Here is a 17,631-nt window from a genome sequence, read left to right on the forward strand (position 1 = left end):
TCAAAGAAACAAGTACTAATTTAGGGCCAGAATTTGTATATTAATAGCACCGTGTTGTACGTAGTGTTCCCCTCTTCTGGCCCTTTCGAAATTATAAAAGATATGTCCCTTCATGGAGTAAAAGACCTTTTCTTTCTAGTCAAAGTAAGTTTGGGGGCCCACGTACTACCCTTAATTCTGAAATCCTGGATCCACTCCTCTTGTACCACTGAGCAGCTCAATTTTTACGTGTCGGTGTTTAAAATAAATCTGTAGATGAAGGTCGCCATTCAATGAAGACTGCCGCAAAATTACTTTTAATAGGCATATACGTGTATTACGGGACATCATATACATTATTGCCATGGGAACCACCTCTCGAAATTATGTGAAGCCAAACATATTTTTACAAAGACTATACTTCATAAAATACCACTAAGAACCGTCATGTTAAACAACGAAAATTGGAAGTAGCGACCTTCCTACAATAGTGTAATTATAAACAGTGGTACCTATAATTAAAGGTCAAGTCCACCCCAACAAAATCTTGATTTCAATAAAAAGAGAAAAATTCAACAAGCATAACACAGAAAATTTCATCAAAATCGGATGTAAAACAAGAAAGTTATGAAATTTTAAAATTTCGCTTCATTTCACAAAAACAGTTATATGAACGAGCCAGCTACATCATAATGAGAGATTCGATGATGTCATTCACTCACTATTTCTTTTGTGTTTTATTGTTTGAAATGTGAAATATTTTTATTTTCTCGTCATTGTCATGTGAAATGAAGTTTCATTCCTCCCTAAACACGTGGAATTCCACTATTTTAACATTTTGTGCTTCAGGCAAGGAGGTCCTAATCGTCAAATTCGTAAAAATTGAAATATTGTATAATTCAAACAATAAAAAACAAAATAAATAGTGAGTGAGTGACATCATCAAGTTTCTCACTTGGATGTAACAGGCTCGTTCATATAACTATTTTGTTAAAAATAAGCGAAACTTTGAAATGTCATACATCCGATTTTGATGAAATCTTCAGCATTGTGCTTGTCTGATTTTGCTCTATTGATTCAAATCAACATTTTTCTGAGGTGGACTTGACCTTTAAGAAGATGTTTAAGCTATAATAACAGACCCTGTAATGACAAGACAACATCGCAAGACATTGGTTGGAAGAACATCCTATACCTTCCAAATGTAAAGGTGGGCTTAATTAGAACCCAGCTATTTAAAAGGGGAAGTTCACCCTGACTTCTCTTTTGTAAAAATCCACCAAATATTCAGAAAGTTTGAGAATTTTATTGTTTGTTACTATTTATGACGTCATATACGAGCAGCCTCCGCTCGTTATGAAATGCATAAATTAAAAAAAAAAGAACGGGGTGGTTTTGAAATGACTTGTCTGTTGATATACCGAAGGTACAATCAAAATTATTTTCCTTTTTTTTACAAGTATTTTTTTCCTTAACAAAATGTTTGTGGTATCTGCTTGCATCTGACATCACAACTTAGAAATTAGAATTCCACTATTTTTAAAAAATATTTATGATGGTTTTTCCTCAGAATTTCACGAATACATTTTTCTCACTTGTTCTACTATCCTAATAATAAATTAGTGTTGTCAGGGTCAACTTTCCCCTTAGGTTTTCACTGCTTCCATCGCGTTCACACACTGACAATTAACTGGATCTACTTTGTGAAAGCAAGTAGCATAAAACAGTTCATGTCGCCGTCAGTCACACAGCAGAACACGCCTTGATCTTCAGGAGCCACTTCACCGACAATCAGTTCCAGAGTTATTGATGATTTGTCGAAGCGAACAAAGATTCTCTTTTTCGGATCTGCAAACGAAAATATAGTCCATAAAAATCTATGAAAGATCTGTTTGCCGCAAATCTAGATCGAATATTAAAAAAAAAATGTTTTGATAGATATAAATACTATTCCCGAGTTGTGTTAAATTTCCCAAAGCAGACGTTTCGCTATCTAGGCCTGATAAAAGAAAGGAACCACTGATTGGTCAAATCAACGCCATGTGACTCAGCTTTTATCATACGTCATCAATTGCCCGATTGCAGAGTGTTATACGATATCTGAGATCTATGGTAGATATATGACGTCGATGGCTTTCCGTATATGACATAGAGGTTAGTGACCAATTTGCATATTCTTAAAGGAGAATGAAACCATTGGAATAAGATAGCTTGTGTGAAAACAGAAAAATCAAAGAAACAGATCAACAAAAGTTTGAGAAAAATCGGACAATAAATGAGAAAGTTATGAGCATTTAAATATTGCAATCACTAATGCTATGGAGATCCTCCCATTGGCAATGCGACAAGGATATGTGATGACACTGATGAACAACTTTCCTTTTGGTGGACTATAAAATACCCTCAAAATGTCTCTTTTTGCTTTTTCTTATGATGATACAAACTCTTTATCCATGATGTATTTTAAAAAAAATATGTATCACATGCCCTCATGTAGAAAGAACACATGATCTATGGATAAATGTGATAAAAGAGGCAATTCAAGTGAAACTTATACTATAGTATAATGGGGAGAGTTGTTCATCAGTGACATCACACATCCTTGTCGCATTGCCAGTGGGAGGATCTCCATAGCATTAGTGATTGCAATATTTAAATGCTCATAACTTTCTCATTTATTGTCCGATTTTTCTCAAACTTTCTTTATTCTTATTCTTTGATTTTTCTCTTTCTACACAAGCCTATTTGTTCCAAAGGTTTCATTCCCCTTTAATCTCTTTACTACTGTGTTCACACTGGTTAACCTGGTAATTCGAGTGTGCATAGGTGTTCACACTGGTTAACCTGGTAATTCGAGTGTGCATAGGTGTGATCACTTAACCTATCACAGCAATGTGGGCCTCTATATTTCTGGGTGACCTGTTCGCCAACTGACTTTTCTCCAGCGAACAACAAAATCATCAAATTTTATTGTGAATGACGTAATTATACAAACTAGATTTGTATTTTATACACCCATAAATCACCGACAAGTCACCAGGGAGCCATTCCATGACAAGCTGTCTTTCTCCGACAGTTACCATAGTAACAAACAGTCACCAGTGCCTCTCAACCAATCAAAACCATGGATATTATCGATATTGTCAGCGCCGACAATTTAGTAAATTGCTGACAACTTTCATGAAACAACCACCCGAACGTAATATGAACGACGCAATAAGCCAAGGAGAGCGAAGCAAGCCAGCAAAAAAAATAGACGGAAGTGTTATTTTGGGGGTAGATTTTTACATAATATTCAAAAAATAATATCATATTTCAGTCTTTTCCTCTTCTTTTTTTTGCTCTCTTTTTTCTTGCTCGTATTTTTTTTTTTTGGGGGGGGGGTGCCCAAAAAAATCTCACCATCTGTATGTCCGTGCTCGATAGGAGTGGGGATCTTGGAAAAGTGTCTATCCATGGCAATACGCAGATTTGTCTTTGCCTTGGCATGCAAGACGCATAAATAAAATTAAAAAAAAAAGCGAGGGGCAAAGTCACTGAGCTTGTCTCGGGGGCACTTTTGCAGGATTTTGTGCACAATTTTTGAGAATTTTGTGAAAATTGGTAGAAAAAATGTACGTTTTCTGGGAGAGGAGGACAACTGCCCTTGCCCCTATGTTGCGTACGGCCATGTCTCTGTTGATAACTTACCATCCGTTACTACGACTCCGTGTCTTGTGTCGTACCAGCTTGGTTGGCCACCACCGGCTCTAATGTTCTGGCACGACATGGACAACATTTCGCCGACTCGAACACTCATCAACTGCGTGGCGGGCTGAAGCACGATCGGACGAACTATATGGAAATAGATAATCAACAATTTTATGAAATAATAAAAACCGGTGTGTTGGCTCAGTTGGTAGTCGAGCGTCCGTCTCACAACCGGGAGGTCGGGATTTCAAACCCCGGCTGCATCAGACCAAAAAACATTAAAAGATGGGAGTTTGGCTACTACTACTACCCTACTACCCGTTTGGCGTTCAACGATTAAATGGATAGAGCCTCGTCGATCTGGCGCTGCACAGCGGCTGCCGGGCCCACGATCAATATTGGGCAAAGGAAATTTCCGAAGTATTTCATTGTATGTCTATTTTTAACAATAAAATAGGTATTTTCATCGTTTTTATATCAGAGCTTTAGAGATACTAAAGGCACCACTTTACATTTTCTCTTTTTTTTCTGACTAGCAGACAGCAGTCGTAACGGGAAATGTTATTAGAAACCGGGAAATAATATTTTCAAAATTCTGGAATCAGTTACGTTAGCATGGTTTAGTGCGACTTCTGACTGCATCCAGTGCCTTGACAAGGCAAATCTTTTGGACGGGCTGGATTCTTAAGATGGTGGACTAACCAATCTAATCCATGGTCACGTTTTATAAAGACCTATTATAAAACAAATGCAGGATTTTGTTTAACAAGCTTTCCCAGTGGCGCAACTACGTGGGGGCATGGGGGGCACGTCCCCCCCCCCAATCGGCTGACAAAAAAAACGGGGAAAATGAGAAAAAGAGGGAGAAAGGAAGATAAACCTGGTGGGGAAAAAAGATATTGTTGTTCATTATAATGTTATATTATATCGTAATTATGTTGTGTTATATATCATAAGAAACATTTTTTTCATAACTTTACGAAACATAATTTGCTCAGGGCCTATGTCTTCATTGTTCCTGGTGCTCGCATTGTCTGTTTAACGAGATATATAACCCTGTTATACTAAATCCTCCCGTTTTCAAGTCAATACACTACATACTGCCAAATATATTTCCTCGCACTTCGAGTTATTATTGGTTTATGTACAATAGTATGCTTCTTTTTCATGACTTCTTAAAGTGATTGCCCCATTTTAAGGTCTTAATAAAAAACATTTCCTTTGCAGTAGGGGATCGGTGAAATATGTCTGCTCTCCATGAATTCCTAGAATCAGTCCTTAAAATGTCCCTTTTTCTGATCTGAATATCAAAAAATTTTCAGCTCGCGCTTCGCGCTCGCAAGATTTGATTAGTGAGATGGGTATGTTAATCATGATTACAAGGGCATTATGTGCATGTTTAGATGTAATTCTAACAAAATCAGCAAGCGCTTATTGGCACTCGCATTAGATGACTATGGTGAGATGTGTATACTCTTAATGGATTCCTAAAATATAGTCCTTGAAATCTTCCTGATTGGAGTCAATATTTACAAAAAATTCAGCTCGCGCTTCGCACTCGCATTTTGTAGTGAGACACGTACTTATGATAACAAAAGATTAATTATAGTGTCCCTTTTGAGGTCTGAATATCAAAAATTTAAGCTCGCGCATCGCACTCGCATTATTTAACCAATGAAATACATATCTGTTTCACGGCACTGTCCTTAAAGTGACTCTATTAGGTCAGTACACCTGGCAACTGGGCGCGCTTCGCGCGCTCACTAGTGACTCAAAATTTTTGCTGGTGCCCCCCCAATGCCATGACCCACGGTACGCCACTGAGCTTTCCATATATCAGCCAGTCAAATTGAATAGTTTCAGTAGCTTTAAACTGTTATCAGAGGTGTTGCAAATTTGTTATTGCAACAAGTTTTGTGAAACGGGCACCAGGGATTCGTAAAAATCCAATACCAGTCCTCTCGTCACTATTTTGATTTGCAATCCAGTAAAGCAAACGAGTACTCTACGAATTAATAGTCAATATATGATAAATTTTGGTTGTAAAAGTCAAACTGGCCAGATATCGAAGGAAAACCCCGAAACGTCGATGTCGAAAAATATAAGAAAATTACTTTACAAATTATTTTTTTGGGGGGGCACGCATCTACACTAAAAAAATTGGAAAAAGTGATCAATGAGGGTTATTATGTGTCCAACTATCAATGAGCATTTCTTTTGGGCCTTTTTTCCAGTGTGATAAAAGCTTTTCCCATTCGAAAGCAATTGCTGCTTATTTTTTTAACCTTACTGGACATTATGCTTCCCGCATGGGGCGAAATACTGCCCGAATTTGGTTGGACACATAATTACCCTCTTGGTGGTAAAATTTTACCCAATATTTTATTCGCTTATTCGTTTATTTTGATATTTGTGGATTACTTGTTTTAAGTTTGTCTTCTGCGTCTCGATTTTTGTATATAGTTGTATATATAGTTGTTTATAATTAGTATTGAAACTAAGTTTAGGGGCTACAAGCTTTTGCTTTTCTTAGAAAGTCCCTCCCTTCATTTCTTGTTTCTTTTCATTGATAAAATTACTGCAAACAAATTGTAGTTTTGTTTAATTTATATTCAACATTTGTTACGAAATTTCATTGATTTGTCTGTATTATCTATTATATTGAATATGTATTGTTACTTTGATTATATTTTGAAAAAAAAATGTTGACCGGAAATAAATAAATCTAAATCTAAAAAAGAAATCATTTTTTTTAAATGCACCCCTTCTAACAGCAGTAATTTTACCTTTTAGTCATAGTTTTAACAATAATCCTTCGATACTTACCTTTGATGGTAAGATGATGTTCTACGGTGGTGATGGTGTCTTTGCCTTTTCTTCCGACTGCCGCACAGGTCCACATTCCCTCATCACTCTTCTCGATCTTGCGAATGGTCAGATGGAGATGGCCGGTCTCCGGGTGAGTCTCGACCAAGACACGCTGGTCTACCTGTTCGGCGGAAGTAACCAAGATAGAATGGCGACGTAACGACGAATAAGAAGGATTATCACGTCATTTTCGAAATCACTATCCAGACCTTTTCTACAGCGAACCAATGCCTTCGAAAGTGCAAGTTAAATTGGACAGCGAAGAGGTTCTTTTCGAAAGTTGGTAAGGTCGTCCGAAGATTCGGACCGGAAGTAAATTTCAAATAATGTATAATGTTATGTAACCAGGAGTCCAGTGCCGACCGCACAGAAACGTTGTTAGCCTAACAGAGCGCTTACAATAATCCCATTCACATCTTTCGGATTGCTAGGTCAAAATATTTATTTCAATGTTGAAGTAATGCATTGTTGTGAAATTAGGCATCGCTGCCACATTTCCGATTGTAACAGGGCATCTATTAGCTCTAACAACGTTTTTGTGCGGTCAGTATAGGATGATACTGCTGTTTTGATTCACTGATTTTCGACGAAGACTGCGTGCTTTTTTTTTACTGAAGGGCTTTTGGCGAAAAGATTATCTGTGTTACAGAATACGTGCGTCTGCGTAGTACTTGCGAAAATGACCTATTGAAGGAAACGCGTGCGCATAGACAACGACAATGGCTCGTATTCTGAAGACGGGTTTAAGTCAGCCGCGTAGCCAGGGGGAGGGCGGTGGGGGCGGTCACCCCCCCCCCCCCCAAAGTCCCCAAAAAGAAAAAAAAGAAGGGAAAAAAGAGAGGAGAAAAGGAAAAGGGAAGGGAGGAAAGGGAAGAAAGGTAGCTTTGTGTTTTTTTCTATTTATTCTTTTTTTTTCTCAAAAGAGAAACTCCTTCACTCTTCTTGCTCTAAATTCATATATGAATTTTGCTTCCGTGCTGCGCGCGGTTAAATGACAATATTGAAGTTCTCCGTTGTTCCCCCACCTTTTCTCTAACCCTGTTTTTCCACCTCAGCTATGTGCTTCTTTCCAGTTAAAGTAAAAATTGTATACATTAGGGCATGAATTTTAGTAAGGTTAGGCCGAAGTAAATATATGAAGTTATCTTTTTTTTTCAATTGATAGCGCAACTTCTGGTCTGGTCGGCTCCGAGCGGGTAAAATCTTTATATCAGTTTCTTCCGTCACCTCCATAAAGTCAGCTTCTCCCGCTTTTCAGCTCATTACTATAAACAACCATAATTTGGGGGCAAACAGGTTCTTAATTTAAAAAGAGGAAGGTATGGAATTCGTGTCGTATTAAATAAAAAAAAGTACAATATTTTTTTTATCAAATTGTATTAAACTTCATGTCATTTCCCTGTATACATTCATCTCCTGTCCTGTTTTGCGCCCTCAGTTTGAAATTTTGAATGACACTTAAGTTTCTTTATATTCAAAATGAAGCGCTTCAGGATAAGTCAAAAAAATTAATCATCCTTTATTATATAGATAGATAATTTCAATAAATCACAGAAGTTTCAACTTTATGCGCACTATTTTCCCTGTAATGAAGGTCAATAATCTTAGAAAATCAATTGAATTAGAGACGATTGGGTATTAGAGATATCTACATTTGATGAAACGTCCGCCCTTTGAAATTTCAGAGTTTCATTGCTCTGCTCGGGGAGGAATATCTTCCTCTACCAATCTTCTCCTCTGTTTTGCGAGTTAAAAATATGCACTGATGCTAAATTGTTTGTAATCAAATCTGATCTTTCCAAAGAAAGTTTCAATATATCTTTGAGAATACCCTTTTCTCGGGACACTTTTTTATGGCAAGAAAAATTGATAAAACACTTTAGCTTCCACGCTTTGCGCAGAGTTATTATCATTTTAATTTCCTCCATTGTATACACTGTTAGAAAATTTATCCTTAAAATAAAAGAAGTTCCTGCAGCAGAGTCTCGAGATCATCTGTAATCTTACTGAATTGCGTAATCTTACAGGAATTTGGTATTTGGTGTATGGAATCTTACAAATTTTCTTGAATAAAACACCCTTTTCACCTTTTTTAACAGACCTGTTATGTTAAATTGCAGAAAAATTCCTGTTTTATGAATTTACAGAATGATTCTGTTATTGCTTTTTGCAAAATCTTCTGTTTATATTCTGTAAAATCACGGGTTTTTTAACAATGTACCTCTTTTGTGCGTTCACAATCACTTTTGAAAACAAGGTTCAGAATCGCAATATAGTCAACCGAATTGGAGGTACTAGAGACAAGAGAAACGGCTCCTTTTCATTTTAATTTATGAAACACTAATAGCTCCACCCTGCACCCACCCCCTCGGGAGCACGCTTCGCGCGCTGTGTAAGTGTTGGCACGCTTCGCGTGCATTTACCGCCCCCACCAAAATGAAATCCTGGCTACGCGGTTGGTTGAAGTTAAACTCATGTTTTGTTATGGTTTAAGTATATATGGGAAGCCAAAAATATCAAATTTGTTATCAAGTTGTATGTTTCAAATGTTTACTGTGCTCTTTCCTGATTCATCGATGGTGAAGCCAATAATTTTTTTATACTTCCCGGTATACATGTACTTCCTAGACAATTATGAATGATTTGAGAGCCAAATGAGCTGAAGTATGATGTCTCTACTGTTAGTGATTTATGTATCAATTGGCTCGCCATACTTACCACAACTTTACACCTGAGTCTAAGTTAAACCTGCAAACAGAATACGGGCCAATGGGTCAGTAGAGAAATGCTACGAGATTGCCTCACTCGTATGCGAGGTTAGCAGTAGTATACTAACCTTGCACCAAGAACCGCGTTTGGCATTGGATTTCTAACTGCTGGGTCGCGCGTGCTGCGACGCCACTTCTAGCTGGCGTTCACAATACACGACTTCTATGGCTTGATTTTATTCTGTGTGCGGCGGCATGTAATGACCCCTTCATATCAGTGGGATTTTGCGAAACCAGTACAGTTTATGGGCGTGTTATTGGCAACCGATCAGAGAATACTGAAAGTCAAAACCCGGCATTGCATTTACTATGCATGTGCAAATATGCTAGTCACAACATATTTACATAGGGCTGGGAACGCACCCCTGCTCCCATGCAGGGCCATGACAATTTACTATTTACTCAACTTGAAACTAAATTACACCAATCGGACAATTTAAAAAATCTTGTCTTCATTCACCAAAAAATGAGGGTTGTGTTTCTTGGAATCGGTGACTAGAAAAATAAACCGCCGAAACTGTGGTGTTGTTGTTGCTGTTTCCAATAACATTTGTCTATGTTTCCATTGTTTGGTGACTTGTTATAAAGTGTGGAAAGAAATAGGCCATATACATGCGAAAAGGGGTGGTCAATTTTCTCCAAATTTTTCTCCAATAATTTTGAATGGAATATCAAGTAACAATTTATTTACCCCATTGCTTTCATCCACAATCTTCCCGTTTCTCCACCAGGAGAGCTGACCGTCTCCTCGCATCACGTGACACGCAAACGTCACTTCCTGTCCATTTTCCCGCGTCTCCGTCTGGCCCTCGTTCAGCCCCGGCGGGACGATCACCGTCAGCTTCGCCTTGCCCTCGGTCTTCCCGGCCTGGTTGCTCGCCTCGCAAGAGAACTCGCCCGCATCCTCTTCAACCAGTTCATACACGGTCAAGTACTCCCCGCTTGGGGATATGCCATATTTGGACTTCGTGGAGTCGATCGGCTTCCGAGAGTTGTCGAACCAGCGGTAGAGTGGCTTCGGGTAGCCGTCGGCAACACATCGGAACATGGCCACCTGACCCTCGATACCTTCAAAGTCTTGAGGCTGTGTCTGAAATTTTGGAGCCACTGTATAGCGAAAGAAAAAAAAGGCATTCGTTTATTCCTAAAACAAAGTAAAACATGATATTTTTTTCGTAAATATCATAAATTTGGGGTTGCCTTATTGGTATGATAAATGTACGAACTCAAAGAACAAGATTTGGCTCAAGTATGTGTACCCTGTCGAAATAAAATAAATGAACATAAAAAAGTTCAATATAGCCAACGTTTCTTAGTATTTTAATCATATGGTACTAAAATTCTACACTTATTGATCGACGTTTTGATTGATGGTTTTCACATGTCAAATAATATTTTGCCTTTTATTAGTTCATTATCGTACATTTACAGTTATAAATAAAAAAAAATATACACCCATTGTAAATATGTTACTTACTATGTAAAGGGGCACCGTTAACAAGCTGTGCTTCACTGGGGTCCAAACCTATCATTCTGAGTCCTATGATGTTGTATTCTGTACTACTGTTTGTGTTTGATATGGTTTGAAATAAATACTATACTATACTACTACTATACCTATTACAGTCATTTTAGCTGGCTTTGAAGCAACGTGTTCAGACGGGAGATTGGCCGCCAGTTCGCAGTGGTACTTCCCTGCATCTCCCGGTTGAACGTCGGAGATGTGCAGTTCGTAGGAACCCCTCGATTCATTGACGCTCACCGAAATCCTCGATTGTTCAGGCGATACGATAAAGCGATCGATCGCCAATGCATAGATCGCGTCCTTGACCCAGGTCAAGGTCACGGGATGCTGGGTAGCAAAGCAGGCAAAGGTCGCAGATTTACCAGATACTATTGTGACGTCACTAGGGTCGACGTAAAGCTGCTGCTTGACTGTCATGGAAGTTAGAAATAAAGTTAAGATACAGGCATATCGTTCGTAGTTCCACTCTGCGCATGATCAGAAGATTCTGCGCATGATCAGAAGAAGGTCATTTGTACTAAAGTGACATGGTGGTTTAGAATTTGATGAGAAAAGCACCAACTTTGATGTCTTGATTATTCATATATTATTTTGAACTGTGTTTTTGATTTACACCCCCCCCCCCAAAAAAAAAAGCAAGGTGCGTTCTCGAACGACTGGTATTTCACAGTTTGCCAATACGTTGTACAAGATGCTATAATATCCATTCAAAGTAGAAATGCAACAAATAGAGTGTTCATTGGTGTCCTATTCTAGTCCCCTGGTATGTTAAATATCTTCATCCTGCTATGTAAGGCATGCTTACGTAATATGTTGCTTTTAAATCTGCCTATCAAAAATTTCCATGAAGTAACTACGAACTGGTCTAGAGTCGAATTCCCACTCTTTGATAGAGGGATCTTAAAGGGGGCTCTGTGCTAAAAGGTTCTATATTACATTAAATAGTCACGTTGAATATTATGGATGTGTGTGTGGGTGGGTGATGGTGTGGGGTTGAGGGTGACTGTGTGTGTGTGTCTTAAATCATATGACATTTGGCACGTGAAAAAAATCGCACCCCTTTTCCAAAAGTGTAAATAATAGTTGTAATAATGAATATGATATCAACAATCGCTTCTTGAGTGATTATCATTAGTATAAATGTCAATAATTGTATTGTCATCAGAACGTAAATTTCAATACACTAGTGTCTAAATGATAGGTTAATTCAATAATAATATGGAGTGTAATTTCTTTATTGAACTTCACTTTAACAAATTTTTTACATCCTAATTATACACTGCAGGCATATCACGTTTTTTAGTTTCCCTGCACGTGACTTGCAACAAGAAGCCTATATTATCATTTGAATGTCCGTTGTTTGTTAATGAAAAATATATTCTGCATATGTATCGCTTTTGAATCTGACACGAGAAAGTGACAGCGAAATTCCAAAATTCGAATTGCATGAGGGAAGAATGAAAATTATACAAAATTCTAATGTAAATTTCAATGACGCAAAACAAAATCACAAAATCACATTGCAAATTAACGATATATGACAATGTAATCGAATACTAAATTTACTTAAGCGTGTGATTTGTTATCTTCTGTCTTGCGCAACATATCCTTTACAAAGAAGACCTCTTTGTGTGAAAAGCTTTGCATCATTTCAGTAATTATGTTTGCATCAATATGATTTCTTTTGTTCTCTTTTTCTTTCCTGTAATACATTGCATGTACGCATATAAGAATAAGTCAACTATATTTTTTTCATTTCCAAGGGGGATCCACTCTTTACAAGCTTTGCTTTTTAGTGGATCCCCTCATTTCCATTTATGCTCTAATTATACTGTTTTTTCTGTTTTATGAAGTAAGAATGCCCTTCTATAAAATTGTACTTGATTTGTATTGTTTTATATTACTTTTTATTATGTTTTGAATGGAAATGAAATAAAGAATTGAAATGAAAAAAATATTTGTATTTATGACGTGTACATAACATGCAGACAGTATATTGTAAACGGTTATGTGTATGTATCACCTTGAGCGTACGTGTGCTCGAAATAATGTGAGTGTTTTCGAAAGTGTGCGGGTGTGTTTGTATGTGTCTCTATATTGCACAAGACCGTGTGCATGTGTGTGTACTAAAGAGTATGTGTGTTATGGCTCTGCGTGTGGGCTCTAATGTGGTTCTGGTAATCATTTGTAATGTTAATCATGCGTAATGTTGTCAGGGATAAAGTTCCGCAAAGACTGAATAATTACCATTCAGGGGCCGCGGACGCGGGAGGGGGCCCTTGAGCCCCCCCCCCCCACTTTTTTTTTTAAAACCATGCACAAAAACGTGAAAATGACCATATGATTATGATTTTTTGCATGGTCAGCCCCCCACTTTTGACTCAGCCCCCCCTCCCACTTTGAAAACCGTTCCGCGCCCCTGCCATTAGATTCGATTTGTCGGAGTCGAATCTTGACTCACTAAAAACAATAAGAAAAACATTAAACAAATGATTTACGTATGATAATTCTAAATTCTATACATACAGGATGTTTTATATGCTAAATTTTAAGTCTTTTTTCTCTTTTTTTCACTGTAAGTCAGTTGCACAGAGACACTTGACTGAGATGGAGTTATAAATAGTTTGTGGCAATCTTTGAAAAATGTAGATTAACAAGACATGCACATGGTGGATATAATATATGCATGTACACATACTGTACGTGTATATTTTGTTATATCACTATCTATTTATTATGATTTTTCAAGTTCTATAAAAGTAAATGATGGTCAAACTGATCAGGTGTTTGGTACACTGACAGATCCAGATAGGGGCATATTCGGGCCCGTGCCACCCCCCCCCCCCCCTTCAGATGCACCAAAAATATTCTTAAGGGAATATATCTTAAATGTGCAAGTGAGAACCTTTTTTGAGAACTTTTCCTGGGACAAAATGACTTTGATTTGGTAGTAAAGACCTCCTTTTTTTTCTTGCTTGTCAAATTTTTCCTGGAAAAAATACCCCACCCCCATTTGGAAAATCCTTGATCCGCCCATGGATTGGTAAACATGTACATGTTTCTAACCCTCTAGCATTTATCGTTAGTTTTGATACTGTAACTTAGGTCAATTGTATTAAAAATAAAAACAAAATGGCATCTACCAATTTTCTGTTTTTCAAAAAACAAAACAAACAAAGCAATGCAAAACATTTGAGGAACATTTGTGAGAAAAGTGTGAGAAAAACATAATGTAAAGTTACCCGACTGGGATGATGCGTCTGTCGCCGAAAGTATCGGCAGCCTCAAAAGAATCATACAGAATGTCCCGATCAAAGTAAGAATATTCATCATTTATTAGCTAAAAACCATTAGACGTAATATCAATAGTGTAATTCGTTTCGCGTATGCTGTCTCCGAGGCAGAAGTTACATCCAATTCAGTTTCACCCTTTTTGAAAGTTGAAGGCCTATTAAAGATTAGATGAACGAAAACGACGACGATAAACGAAAAAAAAATAACTAATGATCATTCTTTGTAATATACTATGGTGTATATTAATTAATATACTGGCTTACAACAGAACTCAATCGATTTTTTACGTGGATATGCTCTCGACGTTGTAGCCTACAATCCAGAAGAAATCAGTTTTCTTTGCCTAAGTAAATTGAAATTTTAGTTACTTGCGTGCCGGATTTTTATCAACGAATTTTGACTGTTTTATGATCAATAAAAGAATAGCGCAAGGAAAGAATCGAAGATGCAGATAATGGCATTTTACAAGTAAAAAAAAACATGATAATCCCAAACAGTCTCGAAAGAACAGACTAATAGTCTAGCAGCACCTGTTGACACGTCGCTTTTGATTACATTGCGCAGATTGTGTCATTGATCTTGTACATGCAAATATTGCCCTAACCTTTTCCTCGTTCGAGTGCAGACTGTATAGAGCGTTATTTATGAATAACGAACAGATGGTAAATGGTAATTTCGAAGTGGCGGAATCGGGTGTTTAGTGTTTTTTTCAGGGGGAAGGGGTTGGCTTCATTGTAAAATCGGTGAAATGTCTCGAGGGAGATATCTGAAGATGAGGGGACGGGGGGGGGGGTCATCCACATCACGCTCGAGAATGTGGGGGCGGGAGGGAGGGTGCGGTAGGCATGTTTGGGCGGCGAAGGAGAGGACGTGAAGGACCGTGAGGATTTTGTTTCTTTATTTTTGTATTTTTATTTTCTGAAGTTTTTTCAGTGGAAAATGAATGGACCAGTTTAAATGATTAATTTATGTATATGTTTATAAATAAAAAAAAATACACAGGAGATGCCGTGGCCGAGTGGTCTAAGGCGCCTGACTATACCATGAAAGTCCGGGACTCGATCGATTCCCGGCACTATTGACCAAAGCATTTTAGTAAACATATTTCGCTCTTTTATCTTGCGTCGAATAAATGAACATGCTTTATGCATGACTGATACCAAAGTGTGAACGTGTGTTGTTTATTGCACTAACAACATAATGACCCCCCCCCCTTCTCTCCCTCTCCAACCCCTCCAGAGTCTGTTCCTCTCTCCGCACTACCTCCCCCCCCCCCCCCTCCTCTCGCACACGCCCTCTCGCTCTCACACAGACACATATACCGTTACTCGCTTAAAGTCCTTTCTAGAATTTAGGTTCAGGATAAAATTTTCTGCTCTCTCAAAAATACTTCCACTTATCACTTGACCACCTAGATTTTCATTTTCATTGCATAATGGTCATGATGGTGAAGCACATACACTTCAAAAATTATTGGCTAAATGTGCTCCATGGGGGTAATTATTTGTCCAACCGATATTGGGCTTTTCCTTCTGGGCATTTTTATTTATCCATTCTAAATTAATTCCTACTTATAATTCCACCCTATATACTGGACAATATTGGGTTAAATACTTCCCTAAATTGGATGGACACCTCGTGGTGGTAAAAATTCTACCAAGTATATTTTTACAATGTACAAGACATACTTGCTCAAGAGTTCTGTTAACAGTAACTTATTGGTTGCTTTGGGTGAGGCAAACAAATCTATGAGGCTCTTTAAAATGGTGCTCCAGGCTAAAAAAATAATAATTACACTAAATATTAAAAAAAAAGTCCGCGGAGCTAAATGCTGAAAATTTGAAGATATGATAACAGACATAAAAAATGACGAAGTTGAATTTCAAAGTTTAATTGTGTGAAGACCGTTATGAACGAGGTCATGAATATTCATTAGGTAAGCTGCGGGGTGGACTGATGATGTCACATCCGGATCCCACTTTCCCTTTTCTTTTGTTATTACATCATAATTATTTCATTTTTTCATACATGTATGAATTGTGTCTTTTAAAAAAATAAGGTGCAGCAGTGAATATCTCCATGCATTGAAAAAGTTGTTGATCTATTTCTTTTTAGTTCCTGAAGGTAAAACATGAGGTAAAAGTCATAAAACAAAAGGACAATTGGGGATAAGACATCATTTTGTTCATTCAATATTCCTGAAGACATGCAAAGAACTGTTTCACCGAAATAATGCAAATCTTCAAAATGTTATAACTTTGTCATTCCTTGTCTGATTTCGATCAGACTTTTGTGTTTTCTTTAATATCTGATTTTCCTTTGTGTTCAACTCATATCATTTTCAGCCTGGAGTACCCCTTTAATAAAGAGTGAGTCCAAACGTGACTCCTAAAAGCTCTAGTTAAATCAAACTACGCGTAATTTTGTTGTTGGTTTGGAGCGAATTCTTCGAAATGATCGACTGGGTAGATAACTCGTATTCTGGTCTAACTCTGTACAAAAATTTCGAGAAGCCTAAAATCGGACAATTTCGTCTCCATTGTAGGTTTATTTTGTTATAAAGGACAAGTCCACCCCAACAAAAGTTGATTTGAATACAAAGGGAAAAATCCAACACAACACTGAAAAATTTCATCAAAATCGGATGTAAAATAAGAAAGTTATGACATTTTAAAGTTTTGCGTAATTTCACAAAAGACTTACATCGACATCCCGGTCGGTATGTAAATGAGTGAACTGATGACATCGCTCACTATTTCTTTTGTAGTTTATTATATGAAATATTCTAATTTTCTCCTCATTGACCTGTGAAATTAAGTTTTATTTCTCCCTGAATTTGTGGAATTACCATTGTTTAACATTTTATGGTTCAGTCAAGTTTGTCCCTTATTGTCAAATCTGTAAAAATAGAAATATTGTATTCAAACAATAAAAAACAAAAAAAATGGTGAGGAACATCGTCTATCCTTTCATTTGCATGTCACTAAATTGTGCATATAACTATTTGGGAAAAATAACCGAAACTTTAAAATGTCATCCGATTTTGATGAAATTTTCAGCATTTTGCTTATCTGATTTTTCTCTATGGATCCAAATCAAAATTTTTCTGAGGTAGACTTCACCTTTAACCGTTAACTACGTTTTCCCATGCTTTAGTGGTGATCCATCCCCAGTTATGGACGAATTAATTGATCATCTTTTATGTGCTGACAAATCGAACCTCTACAAGCTAGAGATGTGCGACTTACTTGGTTTTCCATAGTCAAACCATTGGTTAAAGTGATTGGTTAACATTGGTTTGACTTTTAAAAAATCTGAGCTAGAAGGTCACACTTGTCACCTGTGTGTGTGTTATGTTACAAAAATGAAGCCCAGAAAGAATTGCGTTCGAAAATAATTATTTAGTGCTTCAAAAATTGAAATACAAAGTGACCGGAATCACCATCTTAATTTTATCCCATACACTTATGTGTACTATTTAGGCGTCTATAAGACACCTATTTACAA

The 17,631-nt window shown here is 37.3% G+C and overlaps 1 protein-coding gene across 1 annotated transcript; it reads right to left on the minus strand.

Annotated features, from left to right (window-relative positions):
- Window positions 1-1,029: 1,029 nt before the first annotated feature.
- On the minus strand, window positions 1,030-14,403 carry LOC121428372 (hemicentin-1-like). Its single transcript, XM_041624959.1, has 6 exons — window positions 14,073-14,403; window positions 10,923-11,240; window positions 9,997-10,412; window positions 6,496-6,658; window positions 3,670-3,813; window positions 1,030-1,827 (listed from the first exon to the last, which is right to left on the minus strand). The coding sequence occupies exons 1-6, from the start codon at window positions 14,161-14,163 to the stop codon at window positions 1,676-1,678; spliced, it is 1,284 nt and encodes a 427-aa protein (XP_041480893.1). The 5' UTR covers window positions 14,164-14,403; the 3' UTR covers window positions 1,030-1,675.
- Window positions 14,404-17,631: the final 3,228 nt, after the last annotated feature.

The sequence above is a fragment of the Lytechinus variegatus genome, chromosome 15, assembly GCF_018143015.1.
Source record: "Lytechinus variegatus isolate NC3 chromosome 15, Lvar_3.0, whole genome shotgun sequence".
Taxonomy (NCBI): domain Eukaryota; kingdom Metazoa; phylum Echinodermata; class Echinoidea; order Temnopleuroida; family Toxopneustidae; genus Lytechinus; species Lytechinus variegatus.